Source organism: Pagrus pagrus (assembly GCF_965226575.1).
Source record: "Pagrus pagrus genome assembly, chromosome: 2".
Lineage (NCBI taxonomy): Eukaryota > Metazoa > Chordata > Actinopteri > Spariformes > Sparidae > Pagrus > Pagrus pagrus.
Genome location: NC_140186.1, coordinates 31,029,263 through 31,049,354, shown reverse-complemented (window position 1 = coordinate 31,049,354; position 20,092 = coordinate 31,029,263). Strand labels below are relative to the sequence as shown.

At 39.2% G+C, this 20,092-nt stretch overlaps 1 protein-coding gene across 2 annotated transcripts; it reads left to right on the top strand.

Annotated features, from left to right (window-relative positions):
• The first annotated feature begins 504 nt into the window (after positions 1 to 504).
• On the top strand, positions 505 to 18,617 carry ppp1r12c (protein phosphatase 1, regulatory subunit 12C). 2 transcript variants are annotated; one of them, XM_084379265.1, is made up of 20 exons: positions 505 to 845; positions 3,222 to 3,396; positions 4,931 to 5,061; positions 5,480 to 5,598; positions 6,137 to 6,296; positions 6,446 to 6,590; positions 6,768 to 6,842; positions 6,947 to 7,011; positions 7,325 to 7,437; positions 7,543 to 7,610; positions 8,189 to 8,328; positions 8,480 to 8,567; positions 10,928 to 11,045; positions 12,158 to 12,273; positions 13,250 to 13,302; positions 14,022 to 14,061; positions 14,851 to 14,955; positions 15,250 to 15,300; positions 15,672 to 15,722; positions 17,377 to 18,617. In XM_084379265.1, exons 1-20 carry the CDS (start codon positions 637 to 639, stop codon positions 17,461 to 17,463), a joined length of 2,109 nt encoding a protein of 702 aa, XP_084235391.1. In that variant the 5' UTR covers positions 505 to 636; the 3' UTR covers positions 17,464 to 18,617. The 2 variants fall into 2 exon arrangements, with proteins under 2 accessions (XP_084235391.1, XP_084235390.1); XM_084379264.1 differs by having other exon boundaries at positions 14,851 to 14,964.
• Positions 18,618 to 20,092: the final 1,475 nt, after the last annotated feature.

The following is a 20,092-nucleotide window of genomic DNA, read 5'->3' as shown; positions in this document are numbered from 1 at the left end:
AAAAAAAAAAAAAAAAAGTTGCAGAGCAAAGTCTTATTTACATTTACAACTACAGGATAACATATTTTTATAAACAGCCTTAAGTAATGATTTATTAACATGCAGACTTCCTAACTTTTGTCTTACAGAATTCATGACTTATTCGACAGTGACCTCGTGATAACTCACTAGCTAAAGAATTGGTAACCCCAAGGTTGTTCTTATCAGTGGCTTATATTTTATCTATGAAGCATTAATGAAAAATTCATTAAGCATTTATAAAGTTAACGTTATAAGTCGTTATGAATTTGTGTCAGAAGCTTTTTTTTTACCTTCATTGTCGATAGAATTTAAGACAAAGCTGACCAGAGTCTCAGAATAAGCACAATAACCGGACATGTAGTAGTTTCTTGTGTAATGTGAACAATGTCCAGTTATTTCTGCATTTCCCCTCCGGGGTCTACTCCAGAGCAACGGTGGTGACGTCACGCAGACAAGCCTGAGCAGCGTTGCGCGCTCCCGACGCCTACGAGCACGAGCCGAGGCTTCCTCCACATCCAGCAAGAACCAGGAAGTGAAAGTATACACATGGAGGGTGTGTCTTTCTCTGCCAGCGAATGTTGCATTTTTAAAAACACACTCCTCCTCGGATAAATAATGGGGGACTCGGCGAGGGCCAAGCGGCGGGAGCAGCTAAAGCGCTGGGACGGCTCCTGCACCGACAAGGCGTCGGCCGTGGCCAGGCGGAGGTGCCGGGGCAATGCCGAGAACGGATCAGGGGAGCCGGAGGCCGAGCTCAACGACCCGCTTAGGGACCAGCCAGGCTCTGTGGGCAGAGAGGAAAGCAGCCCACTCCTCAAGCGACGGTAAGGAAACGTCTCCTGTCAGTTTCATTATAACGCCCAGCTAACAGCAAGCTAGCTTAGCTTAAACATCTGCAGATGCTAAAGAAGGAATGTTGTGCGTGGGCTTGGATAGGGGGGGTGGACAAAATGACAGACACATCTTACAGTACATTACAATGGCCCTCCAGCTGCTACTGTTTAATGAAGCTCTCACTGTTCAGCTTCTTGTTGAAAGCGTCAGTGGTCAGTTGTCATGTCTTAAGCCGTAGTTAGCTGGTAGTGTTTGTTGTCTGTAGGCCCTGACACTGAACACTTCAACAGCAGGTTAAAAACACTCACAACAGTCTATGGCTAAGTTATTTGTGTGTGTGTGTGTGTGTGTGTGTGTGTGTGCGTGTGCGTGTGCGTGTGTTGTATATTTTGATATTCGTATATTCTGCTCTGATTCTATATTCTTGTATAACACCTGTTGTGCATATTTATAAACTGTACTTGCACTTCCATGATGTGTGTTACGATTGTAGTATCACGTTATATAAAACACATTGTGTTGCCCTGTGTATGAAATGTGCTATATAAATAATGTTGGACTTGACAGCTAGCCTGCTAAGCTATTATTGGTCATAGTGAGTGTCTACTTGTCCAGCATTCACTTTTCACCTTTTCAAATGTCATGGTTTTTGGGATTGACATTATTTTGAAATACTTGTTTTCATACTGTTGTAACATTTGCGATTATTGGGGCATACTGTACACTACACTGTCACAAACAGTTGCAACAGTATGAATATTGGTGATAAAAACTCAACATTAATGATAACATCAACTGCATTAGCAAAGAGTGGCTATAAATACACCTAACATTGAGTGAGCAACACATAAATGGCTCAAAGGTAGGATGAGTGGTACTTGTCTGTAATTGTCTGAAAACATTCAAATTTGGCCACTCCTCCCCGCATCCTCTGTTTTTGTAGCCCCCTCTAGATTGCATGCTTAAGATCTGCCACCTGGTCGCTATGTTTTGGTTAAGTCCTGCTGGCACATCCTTAACGCTGTTATTAGTTGGCGGCTGCTCACTCACTGCCCAAAGGTTGATGCCCAGACACGTCCCAAACACAACAAAAAAAGGAAAATACAGGCAGAAGGCAGGGTCTCTGAAGAGACAGACACAGCCACACCTCCTGGTTGGTCATAACTGATGATTGAGAAAAGATTATATTTGTATGAGTCTATATGTGTAGGATTTAGTTTCATCTAGCAGTGAGGTTGCAGATTGCAACCACCTGAATAGCCTTCCCCTAGCAGTCCACACTTGGTATAGGGTGGTCCGAGCGGGTCTTGAACTGGCAACTTTCCGGTCCCCTGCAGACTGAGCTAATGCCACTTAAGTTTTTAGTGTGGCCACTAACGTGTAAGGCCCATACAGCCAGTGTTTGGTTTGTCCATTCTGGGTTACTGTAGAAAACACAGTGGACTCTGTGAACGAGGACCTGCTCCCTCTGTGAAAATACGAGGCTCATTCTAAGGTAACTTAAACACAACGATTCAGGTGATTATACCCTGGTCAAAAAATAGTGCTAAATAATATGTTCCATTTATGCCAATAGATCGATCTAAATCTTAAACACTGGGCCTTTTGAGAAATTACCATCTAAAAATGTTTAGAAGATCAAACTACTATTAAACTGATCCGACAAGTGTTTGCTGTTTACTGTGTCCTTCCATTATTGTCCAAAAACTATTAAAACACATCAGTGAACCACACTGTTGCACTGTGTGAAATGTTTCTCCAGTAACATGGTGTCTACTGTGGGTTACTTAAGAGTCTATCCCACATACATCATTTTGAAGTGCTGAATTACATAATCACTAGCACACCAAATTCCCTGCTGACTGTGACTGCCTAAGAAATTAATTAATTCATTTTATTCTGTTTGAATTTCATTTGCACTACATTGCCCAGCTATTTTAGGTAATTTTCTCGGCCTTTTTGAAAAATTTTGAAACTTAATATTTGTGTCTCGCTTTTTAAGATTAATTTCTTCAGTAGGCAGGAATGGCCTTGGGAGTCAGATCCACAGAAGGGGTAGGGATATTTGAAAACATTAGTTGAATAAGGCATTGTCACCTTGGTTTTAGTCTTTTTAAGGTGATGGTGACAGGTACAAATCTACTATTGCCAGCCTTGTCCTAACTCAACCCCTCTGACAGTCTCATCACATCACATTGGCTTTTCCTATCGGGCTACTGCAACAGTGTTGTCATGTGTCTTTCCTGCCTACTCCCTCTATCGAACATGCTTGTGCTATAATTCATGCTCCTGCTTTTTAAATTGGCAAAGCAGCTACAACAGCTAAGCAGTGAATTCATCTAACTGCTTGTATCCTCTGTCTTCAGAAAAAGGGTGAGGTTTGACAGGGCTGCAGAGTTTCTGGCTGCATGCGCCAGCGGAGACACAGAGGAGGCCCAAATGATGCTGAAGGAGGCCAAAGAGACCAAAAGGAGGAACGGGGAGGATATGGCAGAAGTTATCAACTGCTCCAACGCAGATGGAATCACTGCTCTCCACCAGGTGAGGCCAATTCTTCCCCCAAGGTTTAATTGAATTTATTGGTCGATGATGAAATGAATGACAAATTCTGTATTAACAGTCAATGACATAGCTGAATGTAAGGTAAGCATCACTGCATCTCCTCTCAGTCATTCTGCATCCCTGTTCTATGCTACGTTGTTGCCAAGTTGGTGAGATACATTGCTAGAAAGTAAATAATCAAAGTCCCCATATTTTACTCCCTTGGGACAACATCATCATATCATGTCACTCATGCTTATCAAACTCATTTGCTACATTAGCTAACTAGCAAACCATATCGTTACTTTCATTCCCTGTCAGTGAAAGGAAGGTAATGTGTAAGCATATTAGCCCATTTTGCCCATAAGTTCTAACATTAATAGAAGTGTTACTTGTTACATGTGTTCACATCGAACTGTTTTGTTCAGGACTCACAGTTTGATACGACCTCTAAACCAAATAATCCCACTCGTCACATTAACTAAATTAAAAATGTAAATGTCTTGTTTTCCCCCAGATATGCAACATTTTCCCTGAACGTTTATAGGACAGGTACTGTTCATGTGTTGACTCAGCAGCACTGAACCATGAGTTAATGTACGGTAAATCATTCTTAAAAAGCAAGAAAAAAATGTCTCTGCGTGGTTTGGAACAAAGCTGTTGCATGAATCTCAAAGCTGATTAATAGAGTAGAGAATACGTGTTGTCATAGAGAAGACATCATAAATAAATGATTGCAGTGCAAACTAGTTGAGTTTCATCTCAATATCGGAATTTTTTTTTGCTCCCTAATATTGGCATCGGCCCCAAAAGTTGAGTATTAGACTCTAGTCGTCCATCTATTCCATTCTCATGAACTCTCAGGACGCCTGGAAGGAATTTATTCAGATGAACTGATTAGAGTTTGGTGGTCAAAGGTGATTCTGACCTCACAAAACATGGTTTTGGCCATAACTTTATGCTAATTATGACAATATTTCACACAAATGTCTAATAGGATAAAATGATGAAGTGATGGCATTATATATGCAAAAGGTCGACTTCACAGTAACATTATAATGTTATACAAAAACACTTTCCAGTCATGATTCAACACCGTAACTCAGGAACAGAAGGGGAGATTGTGACAATATTTTTGTTCGGATCGTGAATTGGTGACACTCATATTCAGTGTCCACCTTGAAACTGTGTTGACTGATTAGATCTTCTGTGGAGGGTGGAACATGTGCATGTGTGTTTTTATAATCTGTAGCGTATTTGTGTTCTGTGAGAATCAGCTTTATTGATCAAACATGTGAACACATTTGGAATTTGACTGTTTTTGTTTCCCTCAATGAACTTACACACTAATAGACACACTGCAGTAGTCTTCTATTTCACCAAGAACTTCCATTAATACCTTTTATTAAATACCTTCAAAGTCTTCACTACATATGAGTTTGGATGTACATGGATGCAAAATGCAACTTGACTGGTTGACAGAGGCATACAACGCAAGGTGGTTATTCTAGTTCTCCCCTTCTCTTGTACACAGGCCTGCATAGATGGCAGCATGGAGATGGTATCCTTCCTTTTGGAGCACAGTGCCAATGTGAACCAGGTTGACAGCGAGGGATGGACGCCGCTGCATGTTGCTGCGTCCTGTGGCTACAGTGACATCGCAGAGTGTGTAGTATTCATGTCCCTACAGTTAGCAGGATACAGCGTAACAGCTGTAAAAAACAGTACTCTTTGCCACAATGCAGCGTTGGTGCCAGAGTATTTCTGCATTCAACAATACTAACATTGTTGTCCTGTTTGGCAGGACAACAAGTCAGCTAAAGCATGAGTGGGCTTGCCTGGAACACGCACGCATACAACTCAGATGATTTAACAATTGATGCAAGTTTTTTCTGCAGTATCATGTTCGTTGTCTGGGAATAAGGTTTTTGGTTTCACTTCAAATATTGAATGTATTTGAACCCCAAATATAGATAATGTGATAGCATTAGTTTTGTATTCTGAGTTTGTTGTCCTGGTGTAGACTTTGTAAACATTTTTACTGGTCAATGGATTCTCACTCTGTCCATGTTTGTTTTGTCAGTTTCCTTTTGCAGCAAGGTGCGTCTCTCTCTGCTGTGAACTGTGACGGTGACGTTCCTCTGGACATTGCTCTGGATGAAAGCACTGAGTCCCTTCTTCAGGATTACACTCTAAGACAGGGTGAGGGCCATTTTTCACAACTATACCCCCCCTTAAAACAATGTTTCATCATTAGTTTGAGCTTTTCTGGGATATGCTGCACGTTGTTTCCTGGAGGACTTTCAGAGTTACTGAAGCAGTTTTGTAAAGAAGGGAAAAAAAGAGTTCCAGCGAGACATTTAAACCCAGCTACTAAATAGAAGAATAATAAGAGATGAATTTCAGGATTGATACCAATGACCGATGATTAACTGTTTGTTGTGGCCGATGCCAAAATAACTAATATTAATCTTACTAATATACAAAAATGTGAAGAGGAAAATAAATATGTATTTTTTGTTTGAGGAGTTTATTTTTGTAATTACAATTGCAACACCATTTTTAGAGTTAGCCAATCTCTGTAGTAAAGAATACGCAAACTTATTTGTAATAACCTATAAAAACAGGAGTTTCACACTACTGGACTAATTAATGTGCCTGAAACTGGCTATCAGCTGCTCCTCCTCCCTCTGCTGCTGCAGGGGCAGGCATGTATTTGACATTTCCTCTTTGTGTCTAGGTGTGGACTTGGAGGCAGCCAAGCGTATGGAGGAGGAACAGATCATGTCTGACGCCCGGACCTGGTTGAATGAAGGCCCGCCCAGTGATGTACAACACCCCAGGACCGGGGCCACCCCACTGCATGTTGCTGCTGCCAAAGGCTATGTAGAGGCCCTTAAGTAAGCATCTCCTGAACTTCTTTTTTTTTTTTTTTTTTTGATGGATCTGTGTTATATTTGAACTTTGAAATGCCATTGTCTTTTTCAAGTCTATATTCACACATACATCGTCTCTTCTGCTGTTATCACCTTGCTGCTGTGTTTTCCAGGATACTGTGTCAGTGTGGGTTGGATGTGTCAGCTGTGGACTTTGATGGCTGGACGCCTCTCCACGCTGCAGCACACTGGGGTCAGGGGGAGGCCTGTCACATTCTGGCCGAACAGCTGTGCAACATGGAGGCCCGCAGCAACGCGGTGAGGCCCAAAAATATTAAAACCTTTCTTATTACATCAAACATCTATGTTTGGACTGTTCTTTCACTTACAGGAAGTTCATTTATCATGACATTAAGATGGATTTTGGTATTCTTTTGGAATAGTTTAGACTGTAAATCTAACATTATATTTTTCATTTTGAAATTGACTTTTTAGGGTCAGACACCGTTTGATGTAGCTGATGAAAGTGTTGAGGAGCTCCTGGAGGAGTTATCACAGAAACAAGCCAAGGTGAGAAAGTGTTTATCTTTAGTTGGTATTATAAACATGTACTTTATGTGATTTAAAAGATCACTGACAACTGCCTCTTTCTCTTTCATTGGCGCAATGAAAAGTCCATATTGGACAGGCAAAACCAACAAGGCTCCACAGCTGCAAACACACAAAACAAAAAGCGGAGGTTAGTATCCATCTGTAACTCATCCTAAATTTAATACATTCTTCCCCAATTAAAAACTTCTTATCATTCTTATATTTGAACGAGTGCAGGTATTAACCCTGACAGGTATTAAGTCTAAACTAAAAACTATGCTTTAACAGAAATGTTAAAATGGAAAATGCCTTACACCTATGACCTAACTGTACATATTGAGGACAAATACATGGTGAGACAAAAGGTGCCATGACATCAACATAGAAGACTTGAAAAGTCTCCTTGGGCAGTGTCCCCCTCTGAGGTCCCTCAATGCCAAATTCTGTGTATTGTCTTCCAGGAGCTCAGTGTGCAGGATGAGCAGTAAAGAAAAGATGAATGTGCAGGACCAGTCTAAAGAGAGGGGTGTTTCAGGAGGCCTGGAGCTGAGTGAGGAGAAAGAGAGCAGCCCTGGTAAACCAGCCACTGTGTTAAAAGTTTGAGCGGATATACTACATACTCATACATATTTGTGTGTCATAGTGCTGATTCTGTAAGATGCTGGTTCTGTTTTTCCAGAAAGCTCCACCTTGTCCAGTCCAGACACTGAAAGTGTGGCCACATCCACAGTCAGCTCTGCTGACAAGGTACAAATCACACAGTATAATCCAGGATGACACATTAACGCTTTCTTTCTTCCACAGCCAAGGGTAGACCACATTATGAAGTACAGTGTAGAAATGGATGGAAAAGACCACATTTCTTTTGTGTTCTTAAATGAGATATAAAAAATAATTTGTTGAATAAGTAAAAAAAAAAAAAAAAAAAAAAGGCAGCTCAGATAATTATCAACTTTTGTCATTGTGGAATCAGAAAAAAAAGCCAGAGTGTCTAATGTGTTTTCAAAACCAACAGCGGTTATGAATATCCCCCAATCAGGAAGTACTGTATTTCAGTGTGAATACTTTTTTAATCAGTACAATTGATCTTGAGTGGTTCAGCCCACATGACTGCCAACACACCCCGCATTTCATCAGAGGTCTTAGACACACCCCTCTTGAATGCTTTTGGTCTTGATTAAGCATGTCAATTAAAAAGACTAATTTGAACAGTATGGTGACATTAATTATGATTTCCCACTGGTGGGATAAATCAGAATTTTAATAAGCGATAGTTGATTGCAGTTTAACTCAAGGCCTTTTTCCTTGTTTCTTATGTGGTTCAGACACCAGAGGAGAAGGATGATGAGGTGAAGGAGCAGGACAAGGCAAACCGCACTGCCAGAGTCCAACCCACTCCTCAGACGAGGGAAGCCATGCCTGAGAGCCCCAACACTCCCAACACTGACAAGCGGAAGAAACAACAGTAAGAAACACCATTGTGATTTGAACAGAAATACAAAAGATATATTTTTTCAACACCAGTTAATTTTTTCTTTATGCCGTACCCAAACAATTTTTGTAAAATGTATATAATATTTGTGTAATATATAGGTTGTGGATGTATGTGTGTTTAGGTTCCAGGCTCCAGCCAGAGATGAAGAGTCTGAGTCTCAGAGGAAAGCTCGCTCCCGGCTGATGCGGCAGTCGCGCCGCTCTACACAGGTACTGCTCGCTTGTGATGGGGGATCATTACGCCAGGTTCAGACAGGACGGCGAAGCGCCGAGCTCGGAAATTCTCGCGCAAGCCACGGCCCTTCTGTTTACACCAGACACGAATATCTCTGCGTCGGGCGGCAAACAGCTCTGCTCCTCAGCTGTTCTGTAGTCACACTTGGAGCTGTTTTTTCACCATAGGAAAGTAAATAACCGCATAAAATTACAACGCCATGTTTTCCTGACAACTGTAAATGTATGTCCACTTCATAGTAATGAGTAGTTTTCCGTCAATCGGGGTGTTTAATTATGGAAAATAGTTTTATTTTGAAATTTGTTTTATTTTGAAAATCGACCGGATTCTCTCGTTGTTGCTTTGTTTGACTTCCTGCCCGGCTTGACATATTCGGCTGCGGCACGCGGAAAAAAATAGACCAGACGCCGAAACGATTGCTGCACGGCACGCGCCGGCAGCGGAGCAGAGCGCCGCGGCTCTACCTATGTGAACGACACAATTGGTTAACATGGGCGCCGAATCGAAAATGGCTCCGCTCCTCAGCGCTTCGCAGCTAATCGCGGCGCTTCGGCGTCCTGTCTGAACCTGGCGTTAGGATTTACGATGCAGCACCTCCTATTTATACCCTGTTCAGTTCTTTTTATAATTGAGCAAAAACAAATTAGAATCAGGATTCAAAACTATTTGGTTTTTGTCCTAAAATCCCAAGGCTGTAGGACATTTAATCAACAATTCACTTGTAGCCTTAAGCTGCTCTCAAACCAAACGCAAAGAAAATATTTGCTTCTCAGTTGCAGCACCTACAAATGTCCCTTGGGTCCAGTTAGATGCCGATGTGGTCCACTCTTCAATACCACTAACAACATGCTGTCTGACATGTAGCTACAGCCTAAATTTGTTAAATTTGCCCCTCATTTCTTACACTGTAACACCAGCCAGCTGCTGTCAAACACTTATATGATTAAATGACTTCAGCTGGTTCTTTTATTCAGTTTTCTGTCTTTCTATTCAGTGACAAGGACCTGGAATCATTTAGTAACTGTGTAAATCTTTTTTTTTACATTATATAGTCACATACTCTGAAGACTTCACAGCCTTTTCACAGTGCTGCACACTGCTGTTTTGGTACCAGAAACGATATTAGCAGTCAGTCAGTCACACAGATGCTATCACATGTGACTGCTAAAACGAAATGTCTTTATCACCTTTATTTGACCGCGGCTCATGATGGTGTTGCATTGCATGTAGGAGCTGCAAATGATGTGTGTAATTAATTATTTGAGCAAACCTACAGTCATGGTCAAAAGTTTACATACACTTGTAAAGAACATGTTTATCATGGCAGTCTTCAGTTCCAATGATATCTACAACTCTCATGTTTCTGTGATGAAATGAGAGCAACACAAACTACTTTGTCACAAAAACATTCATGAAGTTTGGTTCAATAATTAATTTATTATACAGTAGGTCTTCTGAAAATGTGACCAAATCTGCTGGGTCAAAAATATACATAAAGTAATTCTAATATTTGCTCGAATGTCGCATTCTCACTTTAATTAGGTGCTTTTGATAGCCATCCACAAGCTTCTGGTAGTCCTCTGGCTGAATTTGTAACCACTCCTCTCGACAGAATCGGTGAAGGTCAAGTACATTTGTTGACTTCCTGGCACAGACTTGTTTCTTCAGTACAGTCCACACACACACACACACACACACACACACACACACACACACACACACACACACACACACATATGTTGTATATACATATATATGTGTGTGTGTATATATATATATATATATATACAGTATATATGTATACTGTACATATGTGTGTGTGTGTGTGTGTGTGTATATATATATACGTGTATATATATATACATAAAAACACATACACATGTATGTATGCATGTATGAACTGTATATATATATATACAGGTGCATCTAAAAAAAAGTTCTTTTTTTTTTCTGTAATTTAATTCAAAAAGTGAAACTTTCATATTTTCTAGGGTCATTACACATAGAGTGAAATAGCCTTTTTTGTTTTAATTTTGATGATTACAGCTCATAGCTCATGAAAATCCAAAATCTTAAAATATTAGAATATTACATAAGTCCAATCAACAAAAGGATTTATAATCAGAAATGTGGACCTTCTGAAAAGTATGTTCAGTTATGCACTCAATACTTGGTCGGGGCTCCTTTTGCACAAATTACTGCATCAGTGGGGCATGGCATGGAGGTGTGTTGAGGTGTTATGGAAGCCCACGTTGCTTTGATATGCTTTGATATATAAAATGTATAGAGATATATACAAATAAAATGAGTGTTTTATTTTGCTGTGTGTTGGCAGGGTGTGACTCTTACAGACTTGAAAGAAGCAGAGAAGACTATGCCTAAAGCTGCAGATCCACCGCTTCGCAACATCCAGCCTGTCAGCCCTATTGTTACTGTCACACCTGCTGAAAGAGGTGAGTGAGGATGAAATTGTTCATGGCCTCCAAAATGTAGTACCTACGTCTGTTGTTTTAATGGCTGTAGTGAATTCTGAGAGTGAATGTCTCCAAAACAGTACCTTGTTATAAGCCAATATAGCAAACAAAGTGACCATGGTCACAAATACAGCACAGCCAGTCATAAATCAGTATCAGTCATGCGTTGTTTACCAGTCACACCTTGTGGTTGGAGGCTCACTTCTGTTTACTGAAAAACAAGATGACAAAATAAAAAAACATGATGTAGACTTTGGGTGGAGTGCTCTTCAGAATAGTTTCGAAAGGAAATGAGGTTTTCTCACATGGGCGTTAAGGGCTACTGCTGCTAAGGATGGCACATTAGGTGTGATGTATTCAGCAGGGTGGCTATCATATACTCATGTTGTGAATTATGTACATCGTAAAACTACACAACTCCCTCACTCCACCCTTGTTCTTTGGGATGTTTTTTTTATGATGGGGAACTGAACATTTTCTGGTCTAATCTGATTGACACCATGTTTCTCCCTGTTAAACAAATAATCACATCAGTAGAGCTACAACAACTGATCAATTAGTTGTCAACTCTTAAATTAATCGAGACCATTTTGATAGGCAGTTAATTGGCTTGAGTGATTATTTTTAAGAAAGAAAAGTCAAAATTCTTCGATTCCAGCTGACTAAATGTGAATATTTTCTGCTTACTTTACTCATCTATGACAGTAAACTGAATATCTTTGCGCTGTGGACAAAACAAGATATTTGAGTTTCTTTCAATTTCTTACATTTTATAGACCAGTCAAGTAATTGATTAATTGAGAAAATAATCAAAAATAAAAATAATCGTTAGTTGCAGCCCTACACATCTTGCCCGTTTTAAAAGTAAACCGTATGGACCAGGCTCACAAAGCCAAAACCAGCATGTTTTTCATGTTAAACTGAGGCAGAAAGTTACATTTGGAACCTTATCTACCTGATGACTGCTTAGATTAATCCTGAACTGAGCTACGGCCTCACTGAGACAATGTTATTTGCTCTCTTCTGAATATCCACAGTGGCATGTGACGTGGTTAGTTAGATTTTTTTTTGTCCACCTTCATGTGTTTCAGATACAGACCCGGTGAAGCAGGAGGAGACAGAGGGAGATAGGCGTCTTGGAGTGAGGGACAGGAGGAGAGGGAGGAGGGAGAGACGCTCCACTGGTATCGTTCAGCCAGGTGGAGAGGTAAGAAAGATTACATCAACCTTACATTATCAAAAACATGGCAGACAGTTCCGTGTCAATCAGATTGAAGAATTTTGTTAAAAAGGCCATAGTAAAGTTGTGCTTTACTTCTAGCAGCTGGTTTTAGCAAACCAGTTCCTTCATTTGTTCATGTTTGCAGCTATGTGTAAGTGTGAAAGTCAGGGAGAGGCCCACTTCCTCTTTGTCATGATGCAACTGAATATTCAATAAGAACACTTCTTTTCAAAGAAGTCAACTTTGCTGACTGGAAGTCATGAGGTTGACGTGTGTTTCTAGTGAAATTTGTTGGAAGACTTGCATGCAGCAAGGTTCTACCACCAAATGAGTTTAAGCTCCTAAACCTCCTTAAACTCATGCTGTGCAGCCAAACCTCTTTTTAAAATTTATTTTGAACTCTAGTGGTGATTCCTAATTATCCAAAGATAACAAATATGCCAGGCTGAATTTAGGGAAATGTGTATAAAATGATGCCTCAAGGTGTGTAAAACACTTCTATTTGATTTACAGTTAAAAAACATGCAGTGGCAGGTTTGAGTATGTGAGTATCAGTGTGAATATCATACACCTTTGATAAAATGCTGGGTCAAGTGGATACAGATCACATATGATACTGTCAGAGAGTGTTGAATAAGAAGATTTAAACAACTTTAAAGCTACTTAATGGGAAACAAAAGAGGAAAAGCAAAAGGTTGATGGTTAATGAATAAAATGTACCTGAGAAACTACTAAATTCCACATGCTTAAAATGATTTCAGAGTAATGTTTAGCAGAAACCTACAACATAGATGCCAGACAGTGTGGTTTTAGTCATCTTTGAACATCACATAGAGAAGAATCAGATTTATGTGAAACCATTTGCCCGGTGGTGTGTATTATTTCAGGTAACACTGCTGGTAAAATGATGTTCAAACTGTAGTGCTGTGTAGCTGACAAACTGATTCTTTTTGTTCTGCAGAATGAAGACGACGATGCTCATTCGGACGACACAACCAGTTACACTCCTAACAAGTCAGTGTTTTGATTGTCTTGTGTTTGGTCCCAGTCCTAAAAGATCCCCTCCAGACATGTTTTACAATATTTACAAAAAATGCTCTTCTTTTCCACAACTATATTATAAATTATCATTATCATCACTTATCTGGTTAGAATCCTTAAAATTACATCTTTTCCTTCTCTCTCAGTGACAATTACAGTCTATGAATTTGTAACAATTTTTTAATGTTAAATTTAACTGTTAGACACAAGATTTCTCCTTCTTCACTGATAAATCACTTCTCTATGTGCACTGGAGGCTTCGAATTTCCACAGCACATTAGTGTCCGCAATACATCATTCAACACAGTGCACAGAAACATTCAACTGTAGGAACAAGAAGATCTTTTTCCCTTTCTGTGGCATTTTTTGTAATATCACACATTTCAGAGACAAACCAAGACAACACAAATGTTTTTATTGTTTGTATATATGTGTGTGTATATATGTATATGTATATATATATATATATATGTGTGTGTATGTATGTATGTGCATGTGTTCTACCTTTATTTGCCCTTAAAAAAACTGGACTCAGGCTGATCATATTCTGACTTGTGTGATCTTTAGAGTTGTCAAGTTAAAGGTTTTATATGAGAGCTGCAGGAAAAACGTTACTTTGAATTTGTTTTTGCACTTGCCTGTTTGCCAGTGAGTTTTAAAAGTCTTTAAAAGTGTCTCATGTGTCTCTGCAGTGAGAGTCAATTGGGAGACTTGTCTGGTGACTACAGAACGGTACGTGTCTGACCCTCTTCTCACAGAAAAGCTCACATACCTGAAAAACACAAGTGGGGGCTGAAAGCGAGTTAAAGCTGACATGTAGACAAACCAGGACAGGAATGATAGCCAACAGGCTCTAGAAAAAAATGAACAGAAACAGGCTTTACTGTAGCATCAACCAAGCTATTTCCACCTGCACATATATTTGAACAAGTTGTCTTTCATTTTCCAGAACAGTTTATTTTGTGATATTTGTGAGATATATATAATGTTTCTCATGTAAAGAGTAAAATGGTCTGTTGATACACAGGATAAGCAAAAATTACAACCATATTGTCTTTTAAAGAATAGCTACAGTGTAGTATAAATCAGCCCAAAGATAAAGATTCCTATGCACACAGTTCAGTTCAGGAACATTACCTTTATCCTTAGAGACCAACAGACTTAATGCCACTGCAGTGGAGGACAGACTTTGTTTGTTTGTTTGTTTGCTTGAACTAAAATGTCCTCCTTGTATGCTTTTTTCTTTGAAAAACCTGAGGAGGGGAACCTTCTTTTGTAGCAGATATTGTTTGCCAATCTTGAGAGAGGAAAAGCACAATAAATAGTTTAATAGTTAGCTGCAAAATAATCTGGAATCTTGTAATGAAATGAAATGTTTGACCACTGCAACTTTACTTTTGGTGCTGTGTTAACCCATGAGAGTTAGGCATTTTGTGTGCATGACACAAAAATAGAAGCTTTCAAAAGATAATATTATCTTCAGGTTCTGATGGTCTGTGCTGTGCATGTGTTTCCCGCTAGCTGTACGTCAAAGTACTGCAGGAGAATGCGGCTCTGAAGGAAAAGTTGCAGGAGATGGAGCTGCAGCTCAGCCAAAACAAAGTGGAGCTGGAGCGACTCCGACAGGTTGGGCAGGTTTGCTTCTGCATCTGATCTTTTAACTCTGCGTGTGTGCGTGGGCGTGGGTGGGTGCGGGTGGGTGCTATCGGTCTGAGTCAGCCACAAGGAGAGCGTGTGAAAGTCGACGGCAGCACAGATCAGTCTTTGATTGTTGTTTTATTTTTCGTTTTCAATTCAACTATCCACTCTGTACAATCACAGATCAATCAGAAACTTAATTCACTTGTATTTTTGAATTTGTTTTAATTCCCTATCAAACTGAGAATATGTGCACATGAATAGTGTTTCTCTCTGTGGCAGAATCAAGAGAGCAGCACAGACAGACCAGCCCTGCTGGAACTGGACAGATTTGTAAGTCTGCTTTAATGTTCTTTATACATATATAATAATTCTATGTACAGTATATAAATTTCTCTACCAATTGAATAGAAAGGCCTCACAACATTTTTTTCTCAGTCCACGAGTACAAGGTTTTTTCTTGTAAAGATGTAGAAGTTAATTTTAGACATTGAACAAAGCTGTCTTTCCTGCTCTTGAGCTTTATACTGTGAAGTTTGATATCATCAGTCTATTTATATGAGGTTATTTAAAGTGGCTGCGCGTCAACAGCTCTCCATGTTCAGCAGAGCATGAAGCCTAAGTGTCATAAACATTAGAAGAAGATTCACACTGGTCTATAAATAACATCAGTCAGTTTGTGACATTCAAACTGTTGTTCACAGGAGAAGTTGGCCCTCCAGAGGAAAGCAGTGGAACTAGAGGACGAGCTAAAGGTACACATGTCCACTGCAACACTGATTACATACTGTACTGATTACTGATTTAACCTGACTGTAATAATTTGTAACCAGGGAAGAGTAAGCAGGGAGGACATATGGTCAGTTTGTCAGTAGTGTAGATAGGTGAGCGCTGTTAATTGTTTAGTCATCTGCAGTGTTGGGAAGCATTCCAACAGAGTAACTTTTTACACAATAAAATTACTGCCATCTAAAAGTAACTGATCACAGTACAACGTTACCTACTGAGAAAAGTAACTTGTTAGGCCCCATTTGGTTTAGCCAAAAATGAAAACCCCTTTGTGACTCCATGCACAGGTAGCTGCTTACATTGTCCAGAGGATTCCTTTATGTACTGACTCTTCTGACATTGAATAGCATACTCTATGACCCATAATCTGTGACTGTGCAGACTGATAATCACAGGAATGACAGACGCATTATCCCATTCAGAGCTAATCATTTGTTGGATTGCACAACCTAAAAATCGAGTGGATACGGGGGTGCATATAGCTTAACAACTTCATACGACATGGTTTTGTTTTGCAGTTCAACTACAATGAAAAAATATTTAAAATTCATTAAGTAAACAGAAAGGGAGGGGAGCTGACAGGCTATGCAGCCTTTTGGCTGCTAATGGTCAGATGACAAACTTGGCACCGACGAACAGTTTTAGCAGCTGAAAACAAGAAAACATGCTTATATCGGCAATGTTTACAGTACGTAGTTTACAGTATACATTACATCATCTTTAAACATGTGAATAATGAACCAGAGTCTGTGAAATACTTGCTGTAACGGATTACTTACCTGAAAACATAACTAAATATCGGATTACTTGAATTGTAAGAGTATCTTTGTAACGCGTTGCCCCTAACACTGGTCACTTGTGGCCAAAGGTCACAAAAACAGGTGACAGATGTGTTGTAAGTTTTGTACTGTTCAGTGTTTTTAAAGCAGATGTGGGCCACCTCTCCTGAAACAAAGACCACATCTGGTAACATTAAAAGGAATAAAACATTCAAGTTAGTGGTTAAAGAGCAGAGTGTCACAAGGCAAATGTCTAATTCTATATTTAATAAGTGTGGTTATTGTTTTTCGGAAGACATCTAGCATTAGATAAGATGACCAGAGATCTGTAGGCTTTCAACCATGACTAAACAATTTCTTTGGGATTATGTATTATGTAATGTAATGTATTATACAGAGTATTGATACCGCAGTAAAGAAGGGGCTCCATGCTATGACGTATATTTGTAATAAAGGAATTTTTTTGAATTTTGAATTTTTGATAATATCTGAAAACTGGATCTGGAAAATCTCAATATGAACCCAATTACCTCAAATACCTTTTCCTAAAAGCAACATCGTTATGATGCTGCATTCATCCGAATCATCTGTGTGAGGCAGGCCTTTAAGGTCACTTCTTCACACATCTGGCTGCAGTTTAGCTTAACCACAGACCGCAGCTTATCTTATCAGATGCTGAGCAACAAAGCAACAGCCCCACTTAGGTCTGAAGTAGATTTCACATGCACACGTTTTCACACATGCAAACAGTGTTTATTTCTGTTGCCTGTTAAAGTTGTGTTAAAATGTTCAATGACTGAATCGCTTGAATCCTAATAAATGTTTGATGATGTTTCCTTAGGTTCTGGGGGACCTCAAAGCAGACAACCAGAGGCTCAAGGATGAAAACGCCGCCCTCATTCGAGTCATCAGCAAACTCTCAAGATGAACCTTAAAAAAAAAAAACACACACACACACACGGAGATAAAAAAGTATTACATTCTTCTTTTGCCCAACTCAGAAGACACAAACCAGGATGGGAGACGACAGCATCAAACATCTGCACAGCACATTCAACAGTAACTGGAACAACGTGTAGATTTCAGGGTTATAAGTCTGTTTTTGGGCCTTTATGTTTTGGCAGATCTACTGTATAACAAGCTGAACTGCACCTCCTGTGGACTGACAGGATGTTCCTGTTCACATCCACTTTTATATTAAGTTTTTATTGTTGTATTTTTTTAACTGGAATATTTTAATGTGCTTAGCTTTTCTGAGACTTTGTATAAAATCTGTATTAAGATACCTAAAGCCATGCACAGTGTGAGCTCACAGTAATGTTTTAGATAGCTTTTCTTGACCTCTGAAGGGATGGAGACATAAAAATGCCAGTCAGGTGTAGGGGGTGGTTACTAGGAAAAAACAAACAGTAGTACAGAAGACTTATATGTGCCAAAAACCAGCCCCAGTTTTGCATGTCCTTTGGGGAAAACTCCAGTGGTCAGTGTTCTCAGGATGAGTGTTCGGTTGATGCTTTCTGTTTTGGCTGACTGCTGAAAAGGTGGACCAAATCTGCATGCTCATCTCTCCCTGCTCCTCTGAATGTATATTTAATATGTATATTTATGTACAGGGGCCATCTGTCCTGAGAGTGATGTAAAGGTGTAGTTGTGGTCTCTGTTGTAAAAATGAGAGAGGTGTGGGTGCTAATCGTGGACGTCAGGTGCAGCTCGTGTTCAGAGGGGTTTTTACAGGAACTGTTTGTTACAGACGACAGATCTTAAAGAGGTTTAGGAGAATGCATGCTCTATCCTTAGTTCTGTAAGTCAGTAGAAAACTTCACTTCGCCATTTTGACCGGACGCTTCTGACAGCAACGACCTGTAAACATAGTATTCACCCTGTGACGGACGGCTGTTATTACCCAACAGACAGGCCAGATGGGTCAACTTCTGAATGTTTACTCCAACTTTAGAGAAAAAACCTGCATGTCCAATTGTATTTTGATGCTGTGCCTTTCAATATACATTTCTAAGTGATATTTCTATTTTTCTTTGGTAAATGTACACTGTTAAGTATAAAATACAGTATGGGCATAAATTATCAAGCCTCTGTTGGTCTTTTTTTTCCTTTTTCAAGGAAAATATAAAGGCATATCAACTTTAATGACCATAACTGTAACTGTATAACTAACTATAGATGCACATATTGACTTATTGCATATCTCATTATCATATCGGTGACTATGTTGAAGGTTTCTTTGGTATTCAAGAAACTGTTACACCATGACAGCCAGTACATGGTCTGTCCACCAGAGAGCTCCAAGTTTGTTTCAGCTGTAAAGTGTCCCACTCCATACATCTTAGTAAAACATCTAGAAAAACTGATATTAATTTCTGATATTAATTTTACTATTTACTTAATCAAAAGTAATTTTCTAGCAATAAATGTACTTAAGTACCCAAAGTACAAGTAAAAGAAAATTATACATTTATTTACATGTATGTTTATCTTAAGGGGCGACTAATTATTGACCTAGCTGATTATTCGATCAGATACTCAGCTGTGATCATCGGAATCAGGAGTTGTTGCTTTTTTTTAATCCAATTGCTGCTAAAATAAATTAAAAATACTCTACTTTGGCTCAGATGCAGCATGCAGTCAGCAAAGTAACTAAATAAATAAAATAAACATATTGGAGTAAGAAATACAATATTTGACTCACAAAATGTTGTGAAGTGAAAGTGTAATGTAGCAGAATATGAAAAGGATAATTATCTAAATCTATTTTAAATTTGTATTCTTCCAAAGGTCCTGAAAGCATCAAATGTAAGTTGCTGATATCATAGACACTCTGAATTTAAGGTGTTCATTATCTTTTAAATTTGCAATTATTGATATTAGCATTAAAATCCTGTATTGGTCAGGTGCCAGGGAATGAACTAGTGACCCTGAGATTAATTTTATGTGGGTTAGACTGGTCTAAATGTCATAGTTCATGCACACATACACAACATATACAGTATGGTACTCAAACCAGGCGCCTTAAAGAAATTGTGAATTTGACTCTAAATAAAATGTTTCCATGTCTAATACTGTACGTCTCTGCTTAATTGTAAAGTCATTTCCTGAATGAATAAATGAATAGAAGTTAAGGCCAAAAAAGGGTTTTGATATATTAAGTTAAATACATATGCAAGACAACCTATTTAGCATTGTACCTCTATAAAGTTGTGAGACTCAGAAGACACAGATATAAAGAGGAATGGTCTAAATCCAGAGGACTTTTAGTCCGTAATAAAAGTCAAGCTCCAAAAAGTTTTGGATCCTACATTTCCCATGATGCAACACAATAGCATCTTCTCATGAAACCCTCCCTGTCTTATAAATGCCCAAATCTTTCAGACTCCACATTTCCAGTTTGTAATTCAGGCTTTCAGTAATATATGTCTAGTCTCAAAGATCACGCTGAAGCCATTTACTCCTTCAGAGCTAAAGAAAACATTAAACAACTGTTCCCACAGGCTGACTAAACCGAAACTATGAGACTCCTACAGTATTTGTTCAGGTACAAGCAG